The 22,439-nt window shown below is 35.3% G+C and overlaps 1 protein-coding gene across 1 annotated transcript; it reads right to left on the bottom strand.

Moving 5' to 3' along the window:
* Positions 1 to 3,743: 3,743 nt before the first annotated feature.
* MsR1 (Myosuppressin receptor 1) lies at positions 3,744 to 17,695 on the bottom strand. The gene is made up of 2 exons (XM_075362097.1): positions 17,436 to 17,695; positions 3,744 to 4,587 (listed from the first exon to the last, which is right to left on the bottom strand). The coding sequence occupies exons 1-2, from the start codon at positions 17,690 to 17,692 to the stop codon at positions 3,744 to 3,746; spliced, it is 1,101 nt and encodes a 366-aa protein (XP_075218212.1). The 5' UTR covers positions 17,693 to 17,695.
* Between the last annotated feature and the right edge of the window lie 4,744 nt (positions 17,696 to 22,439).

The raw sequence follows: 22,439 nt of genomic DNA, 5'->3' as shown, positions 1-22,439 counted from the left end.
ATCAAGGAACTAGAAGACCGAGACGGCCTGCATCAGGAACAATATGGTTTCCGGAGGGGCCGTTCCACGGTCCAGGCGATCAGGAGAGTTGTGGACTGGGCGGCAGTGGTTCGTCGGGGCACATGGCGTACCAGAAGGATTCCCCTTGTGATACAATTGGACATCAGGAACGCTTTTGGTTCCGTACCTTGGTCAGCAATCATGCGTGCGCTTACCAAATTAAACATCAGCGACTACCTCCTTAATCAGGTAAACTGTTACTTGAATAATAGGGTGACAGAAGTGTCCACGCTGGAAGGTGTCGAGAGATATCGGATCTTCGGGGGTGTCCCGCAGGGATCTGTTCTGGGTCCCTTATTATGGAATATATTCTACGACGAAATACTCAGATTGGATTACCCAGATGGAGTTAAAGTTACTGCGTACGCTGATGATGTGGCGGTGTTGGTCGAGGACAGGGAATTGGATGATGTAGAGGTTAAGGCCAATCGCTCCTTACAACTAATAGATGACTGGTTGACAAGCAACAATATGGAGGTGTCCCCCGGCAAGAGCAAGTGTATCCTGTTCACCGGGAGACGGAGACTTCGGGGAGTCAATGTCAGGATCCGGGGTGAGGTTATTGCTGAGGTCAATAGCACTAAATACTTAGGCGTGATAATCGATAAACACCTGAAATATGGTGGTCATATTGAGTCGGTGTGTAAGCGCGTGGTGCCCACCATTAAAGCCATTAGGGGCTTGTTCGCTGGACGCTCCATACCCAGGACCTCGACAAGAAGATTGATCATGTCGGTAACGGTATCTTCTGCATTATATGCGGCATCAGTCTGGGCTGAGGCTATGAATATTCAACGTAACAGACGAAGGCTGCAGAGTATGCACAGGATGGCCCTTTTGGGGGTGGTATCGGGATATCGCACCATGTCGTATGATGCTTTGTGTGTCCTAGCGTCGGTCCCGCCTATAGACCTTCAGGTCAGGGGAAGAAGGCTCACGGATGAGGGTCATAGTAAGGATGAAATAGCGGCAATTATAAGACAAGAGTGGAAAACCTGGTGGGCCGGCTTGACGGTGGCTGCTTGGACCAGGCGCCTGATCGGTGACCTGGACGCCTGGATAGACCGTCGATATGGAGAAATGGACTTCTACATTACTCAGCTCATGACGGGACACGGCTGCTTCTGTCAATATCTTAACCGAATAGGTAAGCGGGAGACCCCGAACTGCGATTATTGCCCAGCAATGGATGATGCAGAACATACAATTTTTAAGTGTCAAAGGTGGGCACAGCACAGATTTGCATCGGGTATAGATAACTTGACGGCAGATAACCTGGTTGAATGGCTGATAGCGAATCAACAAAACTGGGACAGATTTAGGAGTTTTGCAGCCACTATTCTCCGTATTAAAGAGAGGGAATCAAGGGGACGCGAAAGATAGTGACGTCGGTGCGGGGTAGGGCGGACAGCCTTGTCCTGGAGGGCCAGCATGCTGAGGTGTGCTGGCTTCGATGATGGGGCGGGGACTCCAGGGAGTCTTTGTCAACTGTGGGAAAAAAAAAGACCTAGTCCCGGCTGGCGGTGCTGGTCCTTTGGGGTCGGCTCCGTCAGTTAGAGGCAATGGCATAAAGACCGAGACCCGGTCCCTGTGGGGGGGGCGTGGAACGGCATAGTCGGGCCATGCTGCCCCATGACAGGGATTAGAGGCAGGCACGTTAAGATCCGATACCGGGGGGGTTGACCTGCCGTGCCGGACATACAGCCGGCGGGTGGGGAGACCCCCTTAGAGTTTATGGACACGTCCCTGGGCAGAGTATACTTAACTGGATGTCCTGCCCAGGGATGTAGGGAAAAAAAAAAAAAAAAAAAAAAAAAAAAAAAAAAAAAAAAAAAAAAGCTATTACTGTAGTCATCATTGTTGAATGTAATTCATTGTGTTAGGTTAAGTTTACTTTTTTGTAACTGTATGACAAGTTTAGTTCATTGATATTTTTCTTTTCATGGGATGTCTATTTCTGCCTTCGTGTTGGGTGTGAACTTTCGTCGTGTAGACCGTCTATACGGGAGATCCCTTGTATTGAGGTCCTCAATACATGAGATCCTTGTCATTTTATTGTGTGTAGATGTAGGTTTGTCCATTTTCTTTGCATTTGTTCATGTTTTTTCCTGTCGTTATCCTATGGGGTTTTAACTTCATCGTGACTGATTTGAGCTTTAAACTGTGATGTCTAATACCCTAATACCCAGGGTGTAATTATCTGGATTTGTGGATGGGCGTGTATGATAATTTCAAAAAAAAGGTCGCTAGGGGTCGAATCGTGGACACGTATAGGGACAAGAGATGTAGCCTTATGCTGAGGGCGTTTCTGGTCCATCCACATACAAGACTGGTTGGATTGGGGCGCTCCGATGACGCATTAAGGACCCTCAAGGTATGTGAGGTGAGCGCGCGATTCGGAAGAGGTATGCGTGGGGTGCATACCCGGACTCTGATTAGGATATAAGAAGGGGAAGCGCAGCCCTTCTGAAAATAGACATCGAGGCAACTGGATACAGTTTGTCACGATATCTCAATGAACCAGGGACCCCGATGGGTAGGGCAGCGGTTTTAGCTGAATGCACTAGGGTGGGTTTTTTTTTCCCCCTACTAGGGTGGGTTATTCTACAGCTACGTCACTCAGGGCCGACCGAGGCAGCGTCTTTTAGGCGATTACCGGTTGCCCCTGTGTGGTTAATAAAGAAAAAAAAATGGTATATCATCAGGTTTTTAGATTAGCTTTACGGTTATAAACCGCCAGGGGTCGCTGCAGTAAATATGTTTCTTGAAAATGGCTTTGTGGTTTTTTTAAACTTAATTCTATTACTTGTTTTTCAAAAAGTAACCAAATAATCAGATTTTTTTTGGTTTTTAATGAAGTTAAAAAAGTCTAATTAACGTTAAATAGCGTGTAATATGCATATTTTTCGTTAATTAAAACGAGCCCCTGTTAATTAAAATGCAGCCAGTGTGTGGGTAGAGACGCTGGGGATTGCAAGGAATCGGGGAATTATAAAGTGGGCTTACACACGACTTGCCCTCCGTGTGGCGCAAGCTTACCGCATTATCTCGTTTGATGCAGTGTTGGTGATTGCGGGAATGCCGCCTGTTAATTTGATGATGTGGAGCACACATGTTCAGTTTGACTACGTTGGGTGCTATGAGACCGTTTGGGGAAGACATCATCCCAGAAAGGCGCGATGAGATGTTTGCCGAATCGGTGTTTCAAGCAGTTTCGAGAAGTCCTTTCTCAGAAGATTATGGAGGAAGAGAATCGATAGGATAGTATTCTGCCGGAGAGCAGAATGCCGGAGAGATGGTGGAAGGCCAGGCCTCAGAGGTGGGTAGCGGGGGTCTAACCGGATAGTCAGTGCTGGATGCCCTCGGGAGACGCCTGAAGCAGTGGGTCAAAGGTTACATGGTTGTACCCGTTAATGAAAATGAAAATTTAAAAGTCATTCAAAATGAATTTGTTTAAAAAGAAAAAAAAGCGGGAAATTAACATTGTAATTACAAGCCCGATATCATATCGCAATAAATAAATTTTACCGATAGCCAATGTATTAAGGAATAGGCGAAAGATTAAAAATTTTATTATACAAGAGGGTTTGTTATTTTTCTCGTAATTGAAAACCGATTTAAGTTTTTTGTTGTTTTTTTATAAATTACAGTGATGTACATGGAACCCTCCTGTTTCGCCTATGCTAGACTTGTGTAACTTGGGTTGTGGTGTGATTGTTATGTCCGTTTTGTTCGACTTGAGGTAACGGTAACCATCTAGGTCTAAATAAAACGCTAAACGTAGTACGAAATTGTCTACTCATAGCGCAATATAAAATAAAATTAATAGCAGAATTAAACAACGCCAATATATCCATAACTTCACCCAGATTTTGATAACATTCTGTAAAAAATGTTTCACCTAATATTACACTCAGTAAACCTAAAATCCCTTGTGGAAATTCGGTTATTAAAAATAGTAATAAAACTGCCAGTAACATTCTGGTTGTCCTATCCGTCTGACGTTCTTTATCGGCGTTTCTCGCATTTTTTTTACTACCGCCTGTTAATTTTTCACGACGACGTTTGGTATCCATTAAAGCGCAGATCAATCTTAAACTTAATACTGTTAAAGCTATACAAGGTATAATTTTAATTACCACACTATAAATCCAAAAATTAATATCGACAAGTAAATTATTATTCGCTCGACTTAAATCGCTTAATCTTACGTAATACAGTGTAGCGTTATAAATATCAGTGTCGTTAGGTTTAGCCGTATTACCGTCCTCACCTAACATAGTAATTTCAGGTTGTATCTCGAAACTTAAATATAACGGAATACATAAAATAGGACATATGACGTATCCAGCTGCGATAATAATCAAAGTTCTTTGCATTCCGCACCATTCTCTGTTCCGTTGAGGATAAGCCACAGCTATGTACCTCCATACGGCTAACGTAACAGTCAGCCATATAGATATCGAATGACAAACCTGTGCGAAATGCGAATGTAATAACACAAATGCTGCCCAGCCGTAAGAATATCTAAAACAGAATTAAAAAAAAACATATTAATTTACTTTTAAAAACAGAATGATTATTTATATTACTATATACAAAGGAAAATGGTTTTTCTTTCTTAAGTATAAACAAAAAAAAAACTATTCGATCGATCGTAACCAAATCTTTATCCGTGTTTCGTGGAATAAATGAGAAGATTTAGTTATATTTCATCACAAAAAATCTCGAATATGTATGTAGTAGTAAAGATTTGCCGGTTAAAGAAAAAAAATATAACGAATTGAATTAATGAACTATAAACTGTGTGAGATGGATTTGAACTGAATGATTCGGATGAATATTATTATAAAAATAATAAAATTAAATTTACGTTAAATAAATTAAAAAAATTTCTATTTAACAATAATGGGGTTCCCGTGGGGACTGCATGTGAAGAAAAAGCGGTGAGGTGATGCAAGCACCTTGTACAAAGTTAGATCAATGATCAACTGGTAAAATACGGGTTGCCCCTGGGGCTGTATTTTGGTAGGTGCTCTTATAATATCTCTGCAAACGATCGTCCGATTTTAAAAATTCAAACTGGTATTTATTAGTAAGTTTTGCATGCATCAGGTACAATCTCGATCTAATAAATCACCATTATTCGGAAATGTGTGTGTATATATATATATATATATATATATATATATATATATATATATATATATATATATATATATAGTTACTCTGTTTGTTTGTTTGCATCAAGCAAAAACCAACCGATTGATTACTTTCAAATTTGCATGATACATTTGTATTGTCCCAGAGAAAATCTTAAGCTAACGACCAAGGCCCTACGCTTTCTTCAAGATTAGAAATACTCATTATTTGTTCGACCCCAAGGAAGACGGAGTTGTAAATTACAAATATTCATTAAGGAAAAAATAGATTAATACTTTTACTTTATTATTATATTTTTGCCACCACGGTAAAGAAATAAGTTATGAATTTTTCGTCCTCACACAGTGGTGTAGTTTAGTTACCATAGTTACTATCATTCTAACCCATTGGATTGGTCTAGTGGTGAACGCGTCTTCTCAAATCAGCTGATTTGTAAGTTGAGTGTTCCAGCGTTGAAATCCTAATAAAGTTATTTTTATACGAATTTGCATACTAGATCGTGGATACCGGTGTTCTTTGGTGGTTGGGTTTCAACTAATCACACATCTCAGGAATGGTCGAACTGAGACTGCACAAGACTACACATCAGTTACACTAATACATATCATCCTCATTCATCCTCTGAAGTATTATCAAAGAAAAGACATGCAAAGTAAAGGTGTTGGACAGCCCCAGCTGTGAGGGCCAGTATGCCCTGGTGTGCTGGCTGCGATGATAGCTGCGGACTCCATGTGTGATGTGTGGAGGTTAGAGGCAGGCATAAAGTAAAAGAGCCAACCGGCGGGCCGACCTGATTTTCCGGATGTTCAGCTGGTAGGCGGGAAGGCCCGTTAGAGTTAAAGGACACTCCCTTGGACTGCGTTATACTTAACTGTGGGTCCGGCTCAAGTAGGAGTAATAAAAAAAAAAGACGTACAAGTAAACAACCGAGTTGATCTAGTGTTTTTTTTCTTTTTTATGGGATGGGCGAAAAACGTTTTATCGTTATCATCGCCCGGCAAACAATAATATAAAATAAAATCTAAACAGCAAAAATTAAAAAAAAAATCACTTAGACTAGAAATTTAAAAACAAAATTAAAAGTAAAATATTTAAATCAAAAAAACAAAATATTTAACACAAAAACATACAACTACTATCACAGAAAAGAAAAACTATATATATATATATATATATATAAAATAAAAATATAAATATAAAAGTATATTAACTGTAAAAAAAACTCCGAGACGAGTGTAAAAGACACCTTCTTGGAAAACAGCAAAAATAAAAAATTAATATGAAAATCATAATTTTCATACTATCAAAAGATATGTAAAATATTTATACGTCGAGAAATAAAAACAACTGTTCCAAAACGTCCTTATCATTGCCTAGGATTTGACAAATGTTCTTGGGCAACTTAAATTTACTACACAACCCCGCTGGTCTAGCGGTCAACTCGTCATCGGAAACCAGCTGATTTTGACGCGAGTTCGAAGGTTCAAGTCCTAGTAAATGCAGTTACTTTTATATGGATTTGAATACTAGATCGTGGATACCGGTTCGGTTTTCTTTGGTGGTTGGGTTTCAATTAACAACAAATCTCAGGAAAAGTCGACCTGAGACTGTACAAGACTACAGTACATTTACATTCATACATATCATCCTCTGAACTAATAACTTAATGTGGTTGCGGAGGCTAAACAGAAAAAGAAAGAAAGAGGCATATAAAGTAAACAGCCTATTTGTTTTTTTTCATTTTTTATTTTATATATAAATATATAAAATAAATTAGTCATATTAATACATTATTTATTACTTTTTTATTAACTCAATGTATTTGTCATATTAATTTTAAAAAGAATTTAATTAAAATAACTTGTGTTAAAATAATAAAAGAAATGGGAACCCAATTAATCCCAAGAAGGTAATTAAAATTTATGTTACATTGAAGTAAATTAAAATTAAGTAATTTTATATTAAAATATATATACGGGGGATATTCAGTAATTATATTTCTCGAATGATTTTACAGCACGGCGAAAACCGTACCAACCGCGGAAATGTTTATAAGCGAGTACAACAGTTTGAAAAACAGTCGATCCTCAGTGACTGACGAGCAACGTCCTGGTCGGCCACTTGAAGTGTCAACTGCTTCGCTTGAAACCGGCACTGACGAGATTATTCGTGAAGATCGACGTATTACAGTTGAAAATATAGCAAAAACATTTGCAATTAAGTAATGGAACAGTTCATAACGTTATCAATAACAAGCTCAAGCACAGTAAACCAAGTGGAAGGTGAGTCTCGAAAGAGTTAACGCAACAACACAAGGAAACAAGACTCAAAATGTGTACGGACTTGAAAGAACACTATGAAAGGGAAGGTGACCCCATTTCTAAACAAGATTTTAAAGATTTTAAATGAATCTTCGGTTCACCGCTTTTAACAGTCCAAAAGACAAAGAATGGAATGGAAACACATCAGCTCACCTATCCGAAAAAATTCAGAATGCAAGCAACAGCGGGAAAAGTCATTTTGACCGTCTTTTGGGGTGCCCATGGTGTCGTCTTTTGTGATTATCTGGAAAATTAGCGTACAATAAACAGTGTCTACTACTCAGACATGCTGATGAAAAAAGTAAAGTCAGCGATGAGAGAAAAACGCGGATCTCAAAGAAAAGGCGTGATATTGCTGCACAACAATGCTCGCTCTCATACTGACCCGCTGAGCCAAGAAACCGTTGGAAAAATGGGTTGGGAAATACTACCAAATTCTCCTTACAGTCGGTATTTGACTCTCTTGGATTTTCGTTTGTTTGGTCCACTCAAGGAAATATTACGTGTAAAAACGTTCAGCAACAACGAGGAGATCAAAGAATTTGTGGGAAAGTGGCTCAAACAACAAGACAAAGACTTCTTTGCATCAGGTATGAAAAAACTAGTTCATCGTTGGGACAAGTGTGTTAACATTGGTGGTGATTATGTTAAGAAGTAGTAAATCTCCTTTTGTAAAAATACACAGGTTTTTTTTACATCAATTTCTCTCTTTTCTCAATTTCTCTCTTCTCAAAAAATAATAATAAAAAACACGAAATTAAATCAGTTAGTTCATATTTTTCAACCTGACACTTAACAAATACAGTTAATCGAATCAATCCTTCTTCATCGATGAAATGAATGAAATATTTCTGAAATAAAAGGTATCCTTCCCATCCTTTCTAAAAAAATTAAAACAAAAAAAGTTCAACAAATGTAAACCTATCCACTTACTGTCAAACCTAAAGCAATAAAGCGATAAAGTCAAACAAAGAGACTTATCCCCGATATTAAAAGCTGGGTATATGAAGCATGGGGAAGTGAATTTTCACTTTACTTTAATTTACTTTACTTTAATTTTCACTTTACTTTACAGGGCATGGCAACTTTAATTTTTACTTGCACAGAATCGGTAGAAGAGCATCGACGGAATGTATGTATTCCGATCGCGAAGATGATGTTGAGGACACCTTTACTGACTGCCATAAATGGAGAGAAGAATTAGTAGACATCGATCTATCATCTGATGGTAACGGCAGATTAATCAATCAGATGTTCCAGAGTGAAGATGCCTGGAAGAGGGTTGATTCAGCTATTAAGAAAATATTAACGCAGAAAAATGAGGACGAGAGGAGATTGGGGTTCTGATCTTAGTATAGGGAAGGGCGGATAGCCCCAGCGGTGAGGACTGGCATGCTGAGGTGTGCCGGTTTCGATGAGCAACTGGGGACTCCAAGGGTTTTCTTGATAGGAAAGATCAGAGAAAAGACCCGATCGTCACGTCAAGACAATCACGGTATGGCGTGGCGATATATATAGATGGGCATATCAATAGACTCAAAAGAACTGACCGGTGGGCCGACCTGCCATGCCGGTCATACAGCCGGTCGGTGGGAAGTCCCATTTGAGTACAACAGGCACTCCCCTGGGTGGCGCAATAGCAACCAGTCGGACCAACCCAGGGAGGAGAGTTAAAAAAAAAAAAAAAAAAAAAGTACATGTGTTTTCTTTACGAACGGGACATCCAAGCTAGGGATAAACATTATGTTATCAAAGTGTGGAAGAAACGAGACAACTTAACTCCAAATAGGAAAATTATTATTCTCGAGCCTGTAGTTGAACCCAAAAAAATATTTTTAACCCCTTTTCATATTAAGCTAGGAGTAAAAAAATTTTTTTAAAGCAATGAAGCACGATAGTTCCGGATTTTTGTACATCAAGCAGAAATTTCCGAATGTTAGTAAGTGAAGGAAAAATTAAAGAAGGAACATTTTTTGGTCCTCAAATAAGAGAGTCGGTGAAAGATGATGTATTTAACGTGATGTTAAATAATGTAGAAAGTGCAGCTTGGGCTTCATTTAAAGATGTTTGCAAAAGTTTTCTCGGCAAACAAAAATCTACAATTACCACCATATTGTTAATCATTTCTTACTTCATACAGAGCTACAGGATGTAATATGGCTTTGAAAATACATTTCCTTCACTCACATCTGGATTTTTTCCAGGTCAATCTCGGAGACTTAACCGACGATCACGGTGATCGTTTCCACCGAGACATTTCAGCGATGGAAAGCCGCTATGAAGAAAAATGGAAAACTAACATGCTAGCCGATTACTGTTGGACATTAATTCGGGTTGTGCCTGAGGCTATTTATAAAAGAAAAGTATCAACGAAATCATTCTAACACAGGTGTATGGCCGTGCCAAAATATATATTTTACTGATTTTAACTATAATTTTCCCTTAGTTTATTTTTGAAGCGTAATTTATTTAAAATTAAGGGTGATAGAAAAAATTGTATTTACAGATGTGTAATGTACGCGAAAAAGCAATTCAAGAAATGGAATTACACTTAGAGAAACATTAAAAAAGGTTTTTTTTCATCTATCTGTGTACTTGATTGGCGGTCAAAATCATCTTTCGAACGTTCTTACATCACATTTTTATCTGTTTCGAAATTTATCTAATTTATTTAAATTAGATCTGTACAGAAATTTATCTGTTTTAACAATTTCTCAAGCGATAAATAACTGTTTCAAAACCACGTGTATTATATCCACCTTTCCATTTAAAAAATTTATGATTCATTCAATATGGCTGATCCATGATGGAGGACAATGATTAAACTCACCGTAATGTAGATTTTTTTTTTAACTACGTAGAACTCCTTTTTTTTCTGCTTCAAAAACTTCTCAGAAATGCAGTATAAAGCTTTTTCCATACTTAAATATCACCCGGTATATTTATTCTATTACGAAGTTACGTGATTCAAAATTATTTTATACCATAAAAAACACATTAAAAGAAACGGTGCAGTTTTATACATAATTTGACACAATTCATTCAAGTTTTCTTGAAATACATTAAAACTTTCGAGAATAATACAGAAAAGAGAGAAGAATTGGGGTTAATAGGAAGACCTTTTTGACTTTTGTAGACTTTGACAAGGTGGATTGGGAATTGCTAATTCAAAAATGAGGGAAATAAATCTCGACTGGAGAGATAAAAGATCAATTCTGAATCTGTATAAAATGCAGAAATTGGAGATTGAAATCAACGGTTTAAAGAAACAGAACAAAATAAGACACAGACACAGTTCACTATCACAGTTTCTGTTTAATGTTTTTATTGAAAAAGCTATTGTAGAAATGAAAGAAAAAACAAAAAGAATCAGAATTAATGGAAAATCCATACATTGTATCCGCTTTGCTGGTGTTAGTATGTTACTGGCGGAATCAGCAAGAGGAATGGAGATTATGTTAGAAACACTATCTAAAGTACTAACAAAATTTAACTGTAAATTAATAAGGAGAAGAAGAAGATTATGATCGTAGGAAGGTACAAATGTTGATATTAAATTAAACGGTAATGTTGTAGAGAAGGTTGACAGTTTTTATTATTTAGGAACCACCGTCACTAGCGATAATAAATGTATCACAGAAGTAAAAAGAATAGCGGTGGCAAAACGAGCATTCCAGGATAACAAAAATATACTGACTGTATATTAAGTATAACAAAAATATCATATGAGTATGCGAATAAGGAAACGGTTCGCTAAAACTTATGTTTGGATTGTTCTAACTTATGAGTGCGATACACGGACGCTTGGGAAAGCAGAAAGAACACTGGAAGCAATGGAGATGTGGATTTGGAGGAGAATAAAAGAACAAGGTAGGTGGATGGGAAAAGAAATAAAGTGTTAGCAGAAATGAATGAGAGAAGGTCCTTGCTAAATGTTATACGAAGAAGAAGAAGAAGAAGAAGAGCGAAATTGATAGTACATGTACTACGACATATGACCAATTCTTGACGAATATATTTGAGGGCAAGGTTTTGGGTAAAAAATCTAGAGGTAGACCGAGAAGAACCATCATCAATAATGTTAAAGAAGAGATGGGCCTTGGTTCATATAATGACTTGAAGAGAGAGGCGGAGATGAGAGTGACGTGGCTAAATCGACAAGGCGTAGCCTTTAGTGAATGATAATCATGATAACAAAAAAAAAAAAAACACTCCTTGGACTATTAGATTACATTCTAACAAATATTTTGTCAAAATTTCATTTTCTCTTTATAATTAGTTCCTTATATTTTTTTAGTGGACTAGTATTTTAATAAATTTCCTAAAATCAGTTTTTTATATTCCACTACGTATATTTTACTATTATTAAAAAATAAATTTCCTACCTAAGGTAAAACATTAATTATAAAATTTAATATAAAAGCAAGAGGTTGGAAAGCTAACTTTAATTGAGGCATAATGAAATTAAATTAATAAAACTGGAAAGTAGCTTTAATCATTTATAAATTAAATACTAAAAACATGTTTATTCTACACGTTACTCCATAATGAATTTAATAAACATTAGTATAATACATTAAACTTAATTAAAACAAAAATGTTATGGTTTACATTGTCCATTATTAAAATGAAATTAGCTAATTAAAAAAAAAATACTGTTTCACATCATTATTAACATTATTGCAATCAACAGTTCAATAATTACCAAAAATAAAATTAATTTACATTTAAATAAATCACGTTCTCCCATGTTTTTAAAATTTAATACGAAAATGTTTTCATAATTTACATTTTTAAACGTTTCTTTTTTTTATTTCCGATTGATTTGAATTAACATCATTTTTTTTTTAATTCTTTAAGGTAAAGATGTTAAATCTACAATTAAAAAATACTATAAACAGAAAGGGCAAACTAGCGAGAGAAGAGTGGATTAAAGAATACTGAGTTGATTAAAGTAGTGGGAAGAGAAATAAACATTGGTAAAATAGATGGAGCATACAGGAAAGTTAAGGAAAATTTTGGGGTACATAAATTAAAATCTAATAATATGTTAAACAAATTACACCGATTTTTAAGACGAAAGGAAAGGTCTGTAGGTGGGTGGAATACATTGAGTTATACGGTGGAAATAAATTAGAAAATGGTGTTATAGAGGAAGAAGAGGAAGTCGAAGAGGATGAGAGGGGAAAAACAATACTGAAATCTGAATTTAGGAGAGCATTAAAAGATTTCAATGGCACAAAGGCTCCTGGAATAGATGGAATCCATACAGGATTACTGCGCAGCGCAGGTGAGGAAGCGATTGATAGATTATACAAACTGGTGTGTAATATTTACGAAAAAGGAGAATTTCCTTCAGAGTTCAAAAACAGTATTATTTTCATGATACTAAAAAAATTAGAAGCAGATAAATGTAAAGAATACAGAACAATTAATTTAACTAGTGACGCATCAAAAATCTTTACTAGAATTCTGTACAGAAGAATTGAGAGGAAAGTAGAAGAATTGTTAGCAGAAGACCAATTTGGTTTCAGGAAAAGTATGGGGACAAGGGAAGCGAGTTTAGCGCTCAGATTAATAGTAGAAGAAAGATTTAAAAAAACTAATCGACATATTTGGCATTTATAGACCTAGAAAAGGCGTTTGACCGGAATAAAAAGTTCAGCATTTTAAAAAATTAGGATTCAAATACAGAGATAAAATAACAATTGCTAACATTTACAGCAACCAAACAGCAACATTAATAATTGAATAACATGAAAAAAAAGTCGTAATAAAAAAGGGACTCCGACAAGCATGTTCCCAATTCACGTTATTTTGAATCTTTACATAGAACGAGCAGTTAATGATGTTAAAGAACAATTTAGATCAGGAGTAACAGTAGAAGGTGAAAAGATAAAGATGCTACGATTTGCTGATGATGTAATTCTAGCTGATAGTAAAAAAGGCCTTGAAGAAACAATGAACGGCATGGATGAAGTCCTACGCAAGAACTACCGCATGCAAATAAACAATAACAAAACGAAAGTAATATAACGGAAATAATGAAGACGGACCACTGAATGTAAAAACAGGAAGAGAAAAGATTACGGAGGTAGAAGAATTTTGTTATTCGTGAAATACAATTACTAAAGATGGACGAAACAAGAGCAATATAAAACACCGAGTAGCACAGGAGAAACGAGCCTTCAGTCACAAATATAATTTTGTTACATCAAAAATGAATTTAACCGTTAGGAAAACATTTTTTAAAGTATATGTTTGGAGCGAAACTTTATATGGAAGTGAAATTTGGCTGATCGGAGTATCTGAGAAGAAAATAATAGAAGCTATTGAAATGCGTTGCTATAGGAGAATTTTAAAAATCAGATGAGTGGATAAAGCGACAAATGAAGAGGTGTTGCGGCAAATTATTTTTTACAATTTAAAAATTACTCATTTATTTAATTCTACCGCTCACCTGTGGCGTCACAACGTAACAGACGACTGCAGCAGTATTTTTCCGGTGGGGGTGCAATTTTTAAAAACTTTTTTGGCAAATATTCTTATTTTTTAACAAATGTGTCTAAAAAGAATATGACCTTAATTAGGTGAAATCTCGAGATAGTGAGGGTGACCTTACTGTAGAGTAAGGTCAAGGGATTAAGGCTCTACAGCCTTAATCCCTTCACCTTTTAATATAGAGATTTAATGACATCAATGCCTTATCTATAAAAAAAATCTGACAAAGTTTGATCAAAATCAGTGCAGTAGTTCCGGAGATATAAAGTAATTTAGAGACCGACACCGAATACATACACTTACATACGAACATGAACATTCGGGTTTTTGGGTTCCTTAGGTGTTAAAATGTGAAGATCCGGTGAAAACCGCATATGCCCAAATTGGACCGATTACAATACTTTCCCTTCTAGAGCTATAGCGCTATCTAGACGAGAAAGTAAAATGATTCTGATATTTCTATCGTTCATCTACAGAATAGAAGAGGCGAAGACGGGATTGTAAATAACGAAAGTGGATAAAGGATCTATGCATGCAAGGTTGGTTACAAGGATACTCCAGGTGCTCATCCTGCTTTAAAAACCCTCAGGAAATTTGTATTTGAAATAGGAGAAAAATCGTTTTCAGTGACCGTTTAAATACAGTACATGCTATAGAAAAATTTTCATTTTTTGAAAAATATAATAAGGTCATCAGAATAGGATTCGGATTTTCAAGGAAAGAATAATAAAATTATCTGCTTATACTATTTAGCCAGACACCCACAACAGAGGAATATGTGATTTAAGGAACATCACGATGAGAAAAAAAGTCAATGTAAGAATTTTTCTTTTTTTCCCATAACCGTCAACGGTTTTAGGACAACGTATCATAAGTCAAAATTATTCTTGAAAAAAGAAACAACTATTTTGAATAAAACCAAAAATTTTATTAAAAGCTTACAAGGAAAACTGAGGAGTGAAGTTGTTTCTCCTTCTCTTATTTACTGAGCTAAATATTAGCTCAAAATTATCCCAGGAACACCGAAATACACTATACTTCATTTTGTTCACCACAACAGGGACTAGTTGTAAAGTAAACATCATTAATAGCAAAGAAAGCGATTAAGATTGATTTCTCTTCAGGTAATTTACAAGTGTCATAATCATAATAAAGAGTGATCCGTGAAGAGTCTAGAAATAAGAAGTTAATCACAAACTCAAGGTCATCCACCCACTGTGGAAAGCCCACCCCGTGGTGACCTCGTACGACGGTATATATCAATGGCCATTCAATCTTCAATTGAAGGTTGCCGTCCAGTAGGAAAGTATATGAAACACCATTCATACAATCATGATCCCGCTGTCTTTTGAAATAACATAACCTACATCTCAGTGCTCGATTGTTGCAGTGCAACGGGGTAAAGTGTAAGATGACATATTCTTTTGGTTTGCATGTGAATGTGCGTGCGTACATGTGAGAGTATGTGTTTGATTAAATAAAATTTACATATTTGTATAACGTCTAAAATAGCGACTCAAAATGTTAAAAATATCTCGTAGAATTTCTGGATAAAAAATTCAAAATATTACGAGAACGGTCGATCCTTGTAATTTGAAGAAAAAAAATGTTCGATCTCCCTACAAGTTTGATTATTGCATGCAACAGACACTCTCTCGATCAACCAGTGATAACTAAATCCGAATTTACGGATATATGTGCGCAACCATTCGTCCAATATTCACGATTCGAACGGGGTATTTGTTAATAGGTTGAAGGATAACTTTTGCGTGCATCAAGCACACTCTCGGTCAACCGGATCGAGTATTCCAGTGGATCCGAGTTTTCGGATAAAATTCCAAATAATATATTTCGGAAAATACCGGTGGTAGAGCTTTGAAAAAAGTTTTGACTCCCCCTTATAGAGCCCATCCGATCTCATTTCTAATCATTTACTGGTAGAATCGGGGTGTCCCTAAGGAGCTTATTTCGGAAAGGGTTCAATAGAGTGCTCTTATAATATCTCCGCAATCGTTCGTCCGAATTTTACAGTTCAAACTGTATGTGTTAGTAGGTTGAGAGCCATCTGTTGCATGCATCAGGTACACTCTCGATCAACCGGACTACAGTTATTCGGAAATTTAGTTTATATCTCAACAACCGAGCGCGCGATTTAAAAAATTCAAACGACATTGTAATCTACACGAGCTATTTTATACTTCTGTATGCATCAGCTACACACTCTATAAACCGGATCACGGTTATTCGGAGATTTATTTACATTTCGATTACCGAGCATACGTTTTAAAACATTCAAACGATATTGTACAATAGACATATGTACAAGTTACTGCGTAGATTATCATGACATTCATTAAATGATAAAGACGACTGCAGTTATTTTCTAGGCTGGCTGGTTCCCCTTTTACGGTTATAGATAAGAAATCATCGATAAGAATTACCCGAGTATATGTAAGCAAAGTATCTCCCTATAGCTTGGAGGAGATTTCAAATTAATTTTCTAGATGCAGTTGTACCAAGATTTCTCCAAAATTAATTTATCCTTTTATCACGTACTTTTTCTTCACCCTTGATATTTTTTCCCTGGTTAGGAAAGAATTTGAACATTACATGTTCCACATACGTTCCAGTACATGTTCAACATAGTTTGGGAGCTGAGAAGGTGTTTATTCTTGGTTTAACCTAATTAGGGGCTTTTGAAACACACTAACCCTAATGTCTAAATGATTTCTGTCGGAAAAATGCGAACTCAAATACTAGAAGAACATCAACTGAGAAGAAAAAAGCATAAAAAATACTCGTAAACACTATAGGTAAACCCACCGGGTTGGTCTAGTGGTTAATTCGTCATCGCGAATCAGCTGATTTAGAAGTCGAGAGTTCTAAAGTTCAAATCCTAGTAAAGGAAATTACTTTTTTACAGATTTGAATACTATTTCGTAGATAACCGTGTTTGGCAGTCGGGTTTCAATTGACCATACATTTCAGGAATAGTCGACCTGAACTATGCAAGACTACACTTCATTTACATTCATACAATCATCCTCTGAAGTAATTCCTTACTTTGGTTGCGGAGGCCAAACAAAAGAAAGCAGTTATCACTTTCTTTTATTCATGTTTAATCGTTATCTCTTACACATCATTTTTGTCTGGTTCTAATTAAGAAACTACATCTTATGGTGGCAAACCTGAGTGTAATACAATGATAAAAAATATAATCACATCACAAACGAAAGCGTAGCTAAATAAAATGGGTCTCGACTATATAAGGCTGTACGAAATATCCTTAGACATTTTTTGATGACTTTGACAGTCAACAAAAACCAAGTAACAATAATAATTTTCTAATAATAATGTAAATAAATATGTAATATTAAAGATAATAGTTACCGTTCTTTAGCAGGTCTCTGTGAGAAATACATATGACAGGCAAAAGGTATATATTCGAGCATGACCAGTAAATCAGCAACAGCCAATCCAGTGAGAATAGCGTTAGTCGGTGAAGCCATTTCACGGCGTGTAAGTACAGCAATGTTGAGACTATTAGCAACACTACCGAAAAGACAAACCAATAAACTAGCATATCCATGAATTTTTCTATATTTAGTATGAAATTTTTCGAGATGGGGCCCACAGTAAACCGCCATCTTGTTCTCCTTCTATCTTTTTCTCGTCATCGAAATTCTGTAAAAAAAATTAATTTGTTAATATTAAAAATAATTATAAATAAGACACTCTAATAATAAAGATATTATTGGATTACAACAGTTTTTTTTTTTATTATTGAATAATTAACATTATAGCTTTATTTACCTTATACAAAATATGACGTAAAAAAACTACAATATATAATTAGAAAACAATATCTGCAAAGTTATTATGTTAAGAATACCTTGCATTATGTAAGTGGATCATACCTGTGCCCAGGTATGAGCCAATTAACATAATAATATTTCTAAAAAGGGGATTTAAAAATTAAAACTACTTTATAAAAATTATAGTTGTTATAAACAAACACTTAAATGATAAAGAATGAGAGGATTTAAAATTATTATTTTAGAAACAAATAACAACCGCATCCATTGATTAAAATTCAACATTCTAGATTTATTAATATCAAGAAGATACAAAAGTATGAAGATGATGGAAATAATATTTATATTGTCGTACACTTTTATGCCTATAAATTAAGTTTGCCTTCTTTTGTTTGGGTGTAGCTAATTTTTTTTTTAACCTCCAGGTCCACCCCGTTACGTATTGCTTCAGAGTATGAGATAAATTATTTGTAGCGGGTGTCAAAATACCATGCCTAACCGGGATTCGAACCCGGGACCTCCGGATGAAAGGCCGAGAAACGCTACCACTCGCGCCACGGAGGCCGGATAGGTTTACAATTTTATATTAAAAAAAAACCTGAAAACATTGTAAAAATGGAAAATTAAGTAGACATGATTGCATAAAAATGTTAAAAATAGCGCTTCGTACACATTATTTGTCATTATCCAATCGTCTTATTTCTTTAAAATGTTTTTTGTTCAGTCTGCTATACGTAGATTTAGCAGGAATAAGATTTATTAGTTTATCAGAGATATACATGAAATATCTTTTATTTCAGGGTATTATCTAGTTGATACAAGATTGCCTCAGATTATATGATGATACTGGTACTACTACTGCTACTATTAAACTACTACTACTATTACTAGTACTACTGGTACTATTAAAGAGGTATATATTTCTGACAATATATAAAACAATGCTTTTGACGTAAAGCTGTCTCATAATAAACACGTTAAATTCCCGGAATAGGTCAGGTGTAGCGTAAAATCTGAGCGTATTTAAGGCTAATTTTATTAAGTACCCTTTATTAAAGTGCACGTTTTTTGTCTCAACCCATGAACGTATCCCGTACTGCAATATCGATCGGGCATACGCAAAAGAAATAAGTCTAGTGATACTTTTATTTAATAGTCTACTAATTTGCTGTAATTTAAGGATTAAGTGTTTAATTCTTTTGCATATGTTGTTAATTTGCGCGTCCCATTTAAGGTGAGGGTGTATCCAGACGCCAAGATATATTATTTCTAGTTTAGGATGCAGACGTGGAGTAAAAATTGGCCTTTTAGAATTATTACCTAACTCTTTGGTATTCTTCATATCCGCTTTAATTGATTAAATACGATTTTCCATTGTTTTTAAATTGCAATTAAACAAATAATATGAGTATATATAATACGGCTATACACCTGCAAGATCTACTCTGACATTTATGGAATGGTCTCTTTATAAGATCATCCCTCCGACGTAAAACTTTGATTAGATGTAAGATTTCTAAGTTTTTCAACGGAATAACTTTGTAATTGGTTAAAATTATTATGTTTAGACAGGACTTAGGTTATGTTAGATCTTGTAGAACCACATCCCGACGGTTCCTGCTGCATGAGGCGCTCCATGGTGAAACAGTTCTTAATTAGGCGAAGTTCATTGTTGATGGTAGCATTCCATTCACTTCGTCACTCATATGAACCATCATCCACAGAAAACAGACAATTCGAACAGACATTTCGTTCGAAACAACGCGATTGGTGAAAGGATCTTATCTGGTCGGCGTTGGATCTCCGTGTAAACTGGAGGAGCCAGGCCGAATGGGCAGTAGTGAAGAGTTTTGTAGCGTACTTAGCAAAGGAAAGGATTGCTGACGGGATCTAAAGCTCTGCTTGGATTTCTCTTGTATTCTGTTTTTGTTTTATAAATTATGTTTTTGTTGTTGTTGTCCTAGTTTAGTTTTGTTTCAATTTTACTGTGTTGTTATTGTTCCATATAATATTTTTTCGTTTCGTGTTGTGTGTTGAACTCACTTTTACCTTCTACGGGTAGGTAATTCAGTTCCTTTGTTTAGTTAGGTCCTTACAGTCTTACTTAAGACTGGGTAAGATGTGTTTTGTTTTGAGTTCATTAAATAGTAGTACACCGATGGGAATGTCACTCGTGGCATCCTGGCTGAGGCGGACTGGAATATGTCAAAAGCCGAGGTTTTGAAGATGACCTCCGGTAAATCCCATAAGGGCTCGGAACAAATGGTGAGGCGGAGAGTGTCTTCCACTACGGGCTCAGTGTACATCACTCTAGATACCCTATTGTGACCACCAAGGATCCTGTACAAGGACGTCTGCGAAGCAGTTATGCTATATGCGGCCACAGAACTGAATAAATTAGTTCACGATTTAAAGTTTATCCAAACGGCAAGCTAAACTTCTGGGATCTAGACGGTAACAGTGGAATCTTTTAGCGGAAAAAACAAAAGTTACTACGTTGAGAACACGAAATAAAATTCTTTCGATTTATTTTACTATGAAAAACTGATTGTGCGTTTGTATGATGTCAATAGCCTGATGAAGAACTTGAAATTCAGCATATTCCTAAAGAATGGCGTATTTTATTGATTCTTCTAAATTTAGCGTGAAAGCAATTTTATTGCGTAACGGTAACAAATAGTCAACCGTTCCATTAGCTCGTGAAATCAACATTAAAGAAGCGTATAAATCTATGGCATTAATATTATAAGAAATAAAATACAAAGAACATATGTGACAAGTTCTCAGTGATCTGAAAGTTGTTACGTTACTTCTTGGTTTACCAGGTGGGTTAACAAAATATTGTTATTTTTTTAATGTTTGGGAAAGTCGTAATACAAAAGATCATTACCAAGTAAAGAACTGGACATTGCGGCAGAATTTTTTGGCCGTTGAAAAATGTAAAGCATTTATCATTAACTGAGTGGGGTTAAATCGTAATGCTGTCACTTCACGTAAAACTCAGATTCATGAAAACTTTATAAAGGTACTAGATAAAGATGGGCCAGAATTTAATGATCTATAAATACGTTTTCCTAAACTGAGTGATGGTAAGCTCAAGAAGGGTATATTTGTCGGTCTGCAAATTACTGGTTAGGGACTCAACTTTTAAGGATAAACTTAACAACTGTGAACTAGCTGCGTGGAAGTCCTGTATAGACGTTTTTGGTGTTTTTTTAGGCAACAGAAAATATAAAAATGTTTTTTTTTTGTTAATAATGTGTTAGAAAATTAAAAACGTGTAGCATGTCATTAAAATTCATTTCCTACACTCCCACCTAGAATTTTTTCCCAAAACATTTGGGTTCTCTCAGGGATGAGCAATGACAGCATTTCCATCGGGAGATTCTGACCGTGGAGCATCGGTCCCAAGGAAGATAGAATTCTGGAATGATGGTTTTCGTTTAGAGAATCTGATGAAACATCGTACAAGTTTGTCAAAATATTTTTAAAATTACCGGTAAAACAAACCCAATGAATTAAACTCTTAAAAACCGTTCTTAAAAACATTTCCAATGATTTAAACTTTTAGAAACTGTTATTTTAAAATTCTATTAATGTATTTCAATTTATCTCTGTTTGAATAAATAAAAATTTAGTTGATTTAACCAAATTTTAAAAAATATAGATAAAAAATATTTTTTTTTAAATATTGTTTCACAGTGATTTACTGGTAAAAATATCGTATGTATCTAAACAAACGTGACGTATTACACAAATTCTGGTAACATTTTTTAATTCTCGCACCAAAATTCGTTAACATCACCATATACGATTCCAGGTACATGAAATTTTTTTTTCTAGTGTTATTATTTTATTTATAACAGTTTTCCCTAATTGTTATAAATAAATAAATAATTATCTGTTATTTATTAATTAATATATAAATATTATCATTTTATCATTAACAAAGGCAGTAATTCCAGCACCCAGAAAAGATAATTAAATTAACTAATATGTAAAATGAAATCAAATGGAAAAATTAAAATGTAAAATAGTTGAGTGTACTGGTATCGAGCACCCCTTCAAATCGTTAATGCAACCACATTGTTCAATACAGCAAAATTGTACTGGATACACTCCACATTGCAATTTAAATATGAGAAGGATTATAATTATGAATTCAGTAAAATAAAATTTTTACCAAACTTTAGTAATTTATTTTAAAGTCCTCTGGGAAACGTTTTTGTGATTTATAAATTCAGGATGATGTGATTTACTTGAAACATTTTAATAACTAAAAATAAAATAAGACTGCATAGAATATGAAAGGGAGAATATTAAAAAGGAAATTTTTAAATCACCAGAAGCGAACATAGGCAGAACAAAGAGAACCGGTAGAAAACCTTGGATAAAAGAAGTTATTGCAGTTGATATATGAACTTATAAAATATAAGAATGCTAGTGATGAAGAAAGTAAAAGGTGCTATAGACAATTAAGAAATAATAGTATTTCTTAAATTAAACAGGAAGTGCAAACTTGCGAAAATTAGTGAATTAAAGAAAAGTGTTCAGAAGTGGAAAAAGAAATGAACATTGG

The sequence above is a fragment of the Lycorma delicatula genome, chromosome 4 (genome assembly GCF_047948215.1).
Source record: "Lycorma delicatula isolate Av1 chromosome 4, ASM4794821v1, whole genome shotgun sequence".
In the NCBI taxonomy this organism is placed as follows: domain Eukaryota; kingdom Metazoa; phylum Arthropoda; class Insecta; order Hemiptera; family Fulgoridae; genus Lycorma; species Lycorma delicatula.
This window is presented reverse-complemented; position numbering and strand designations above follow the sequence as displayed.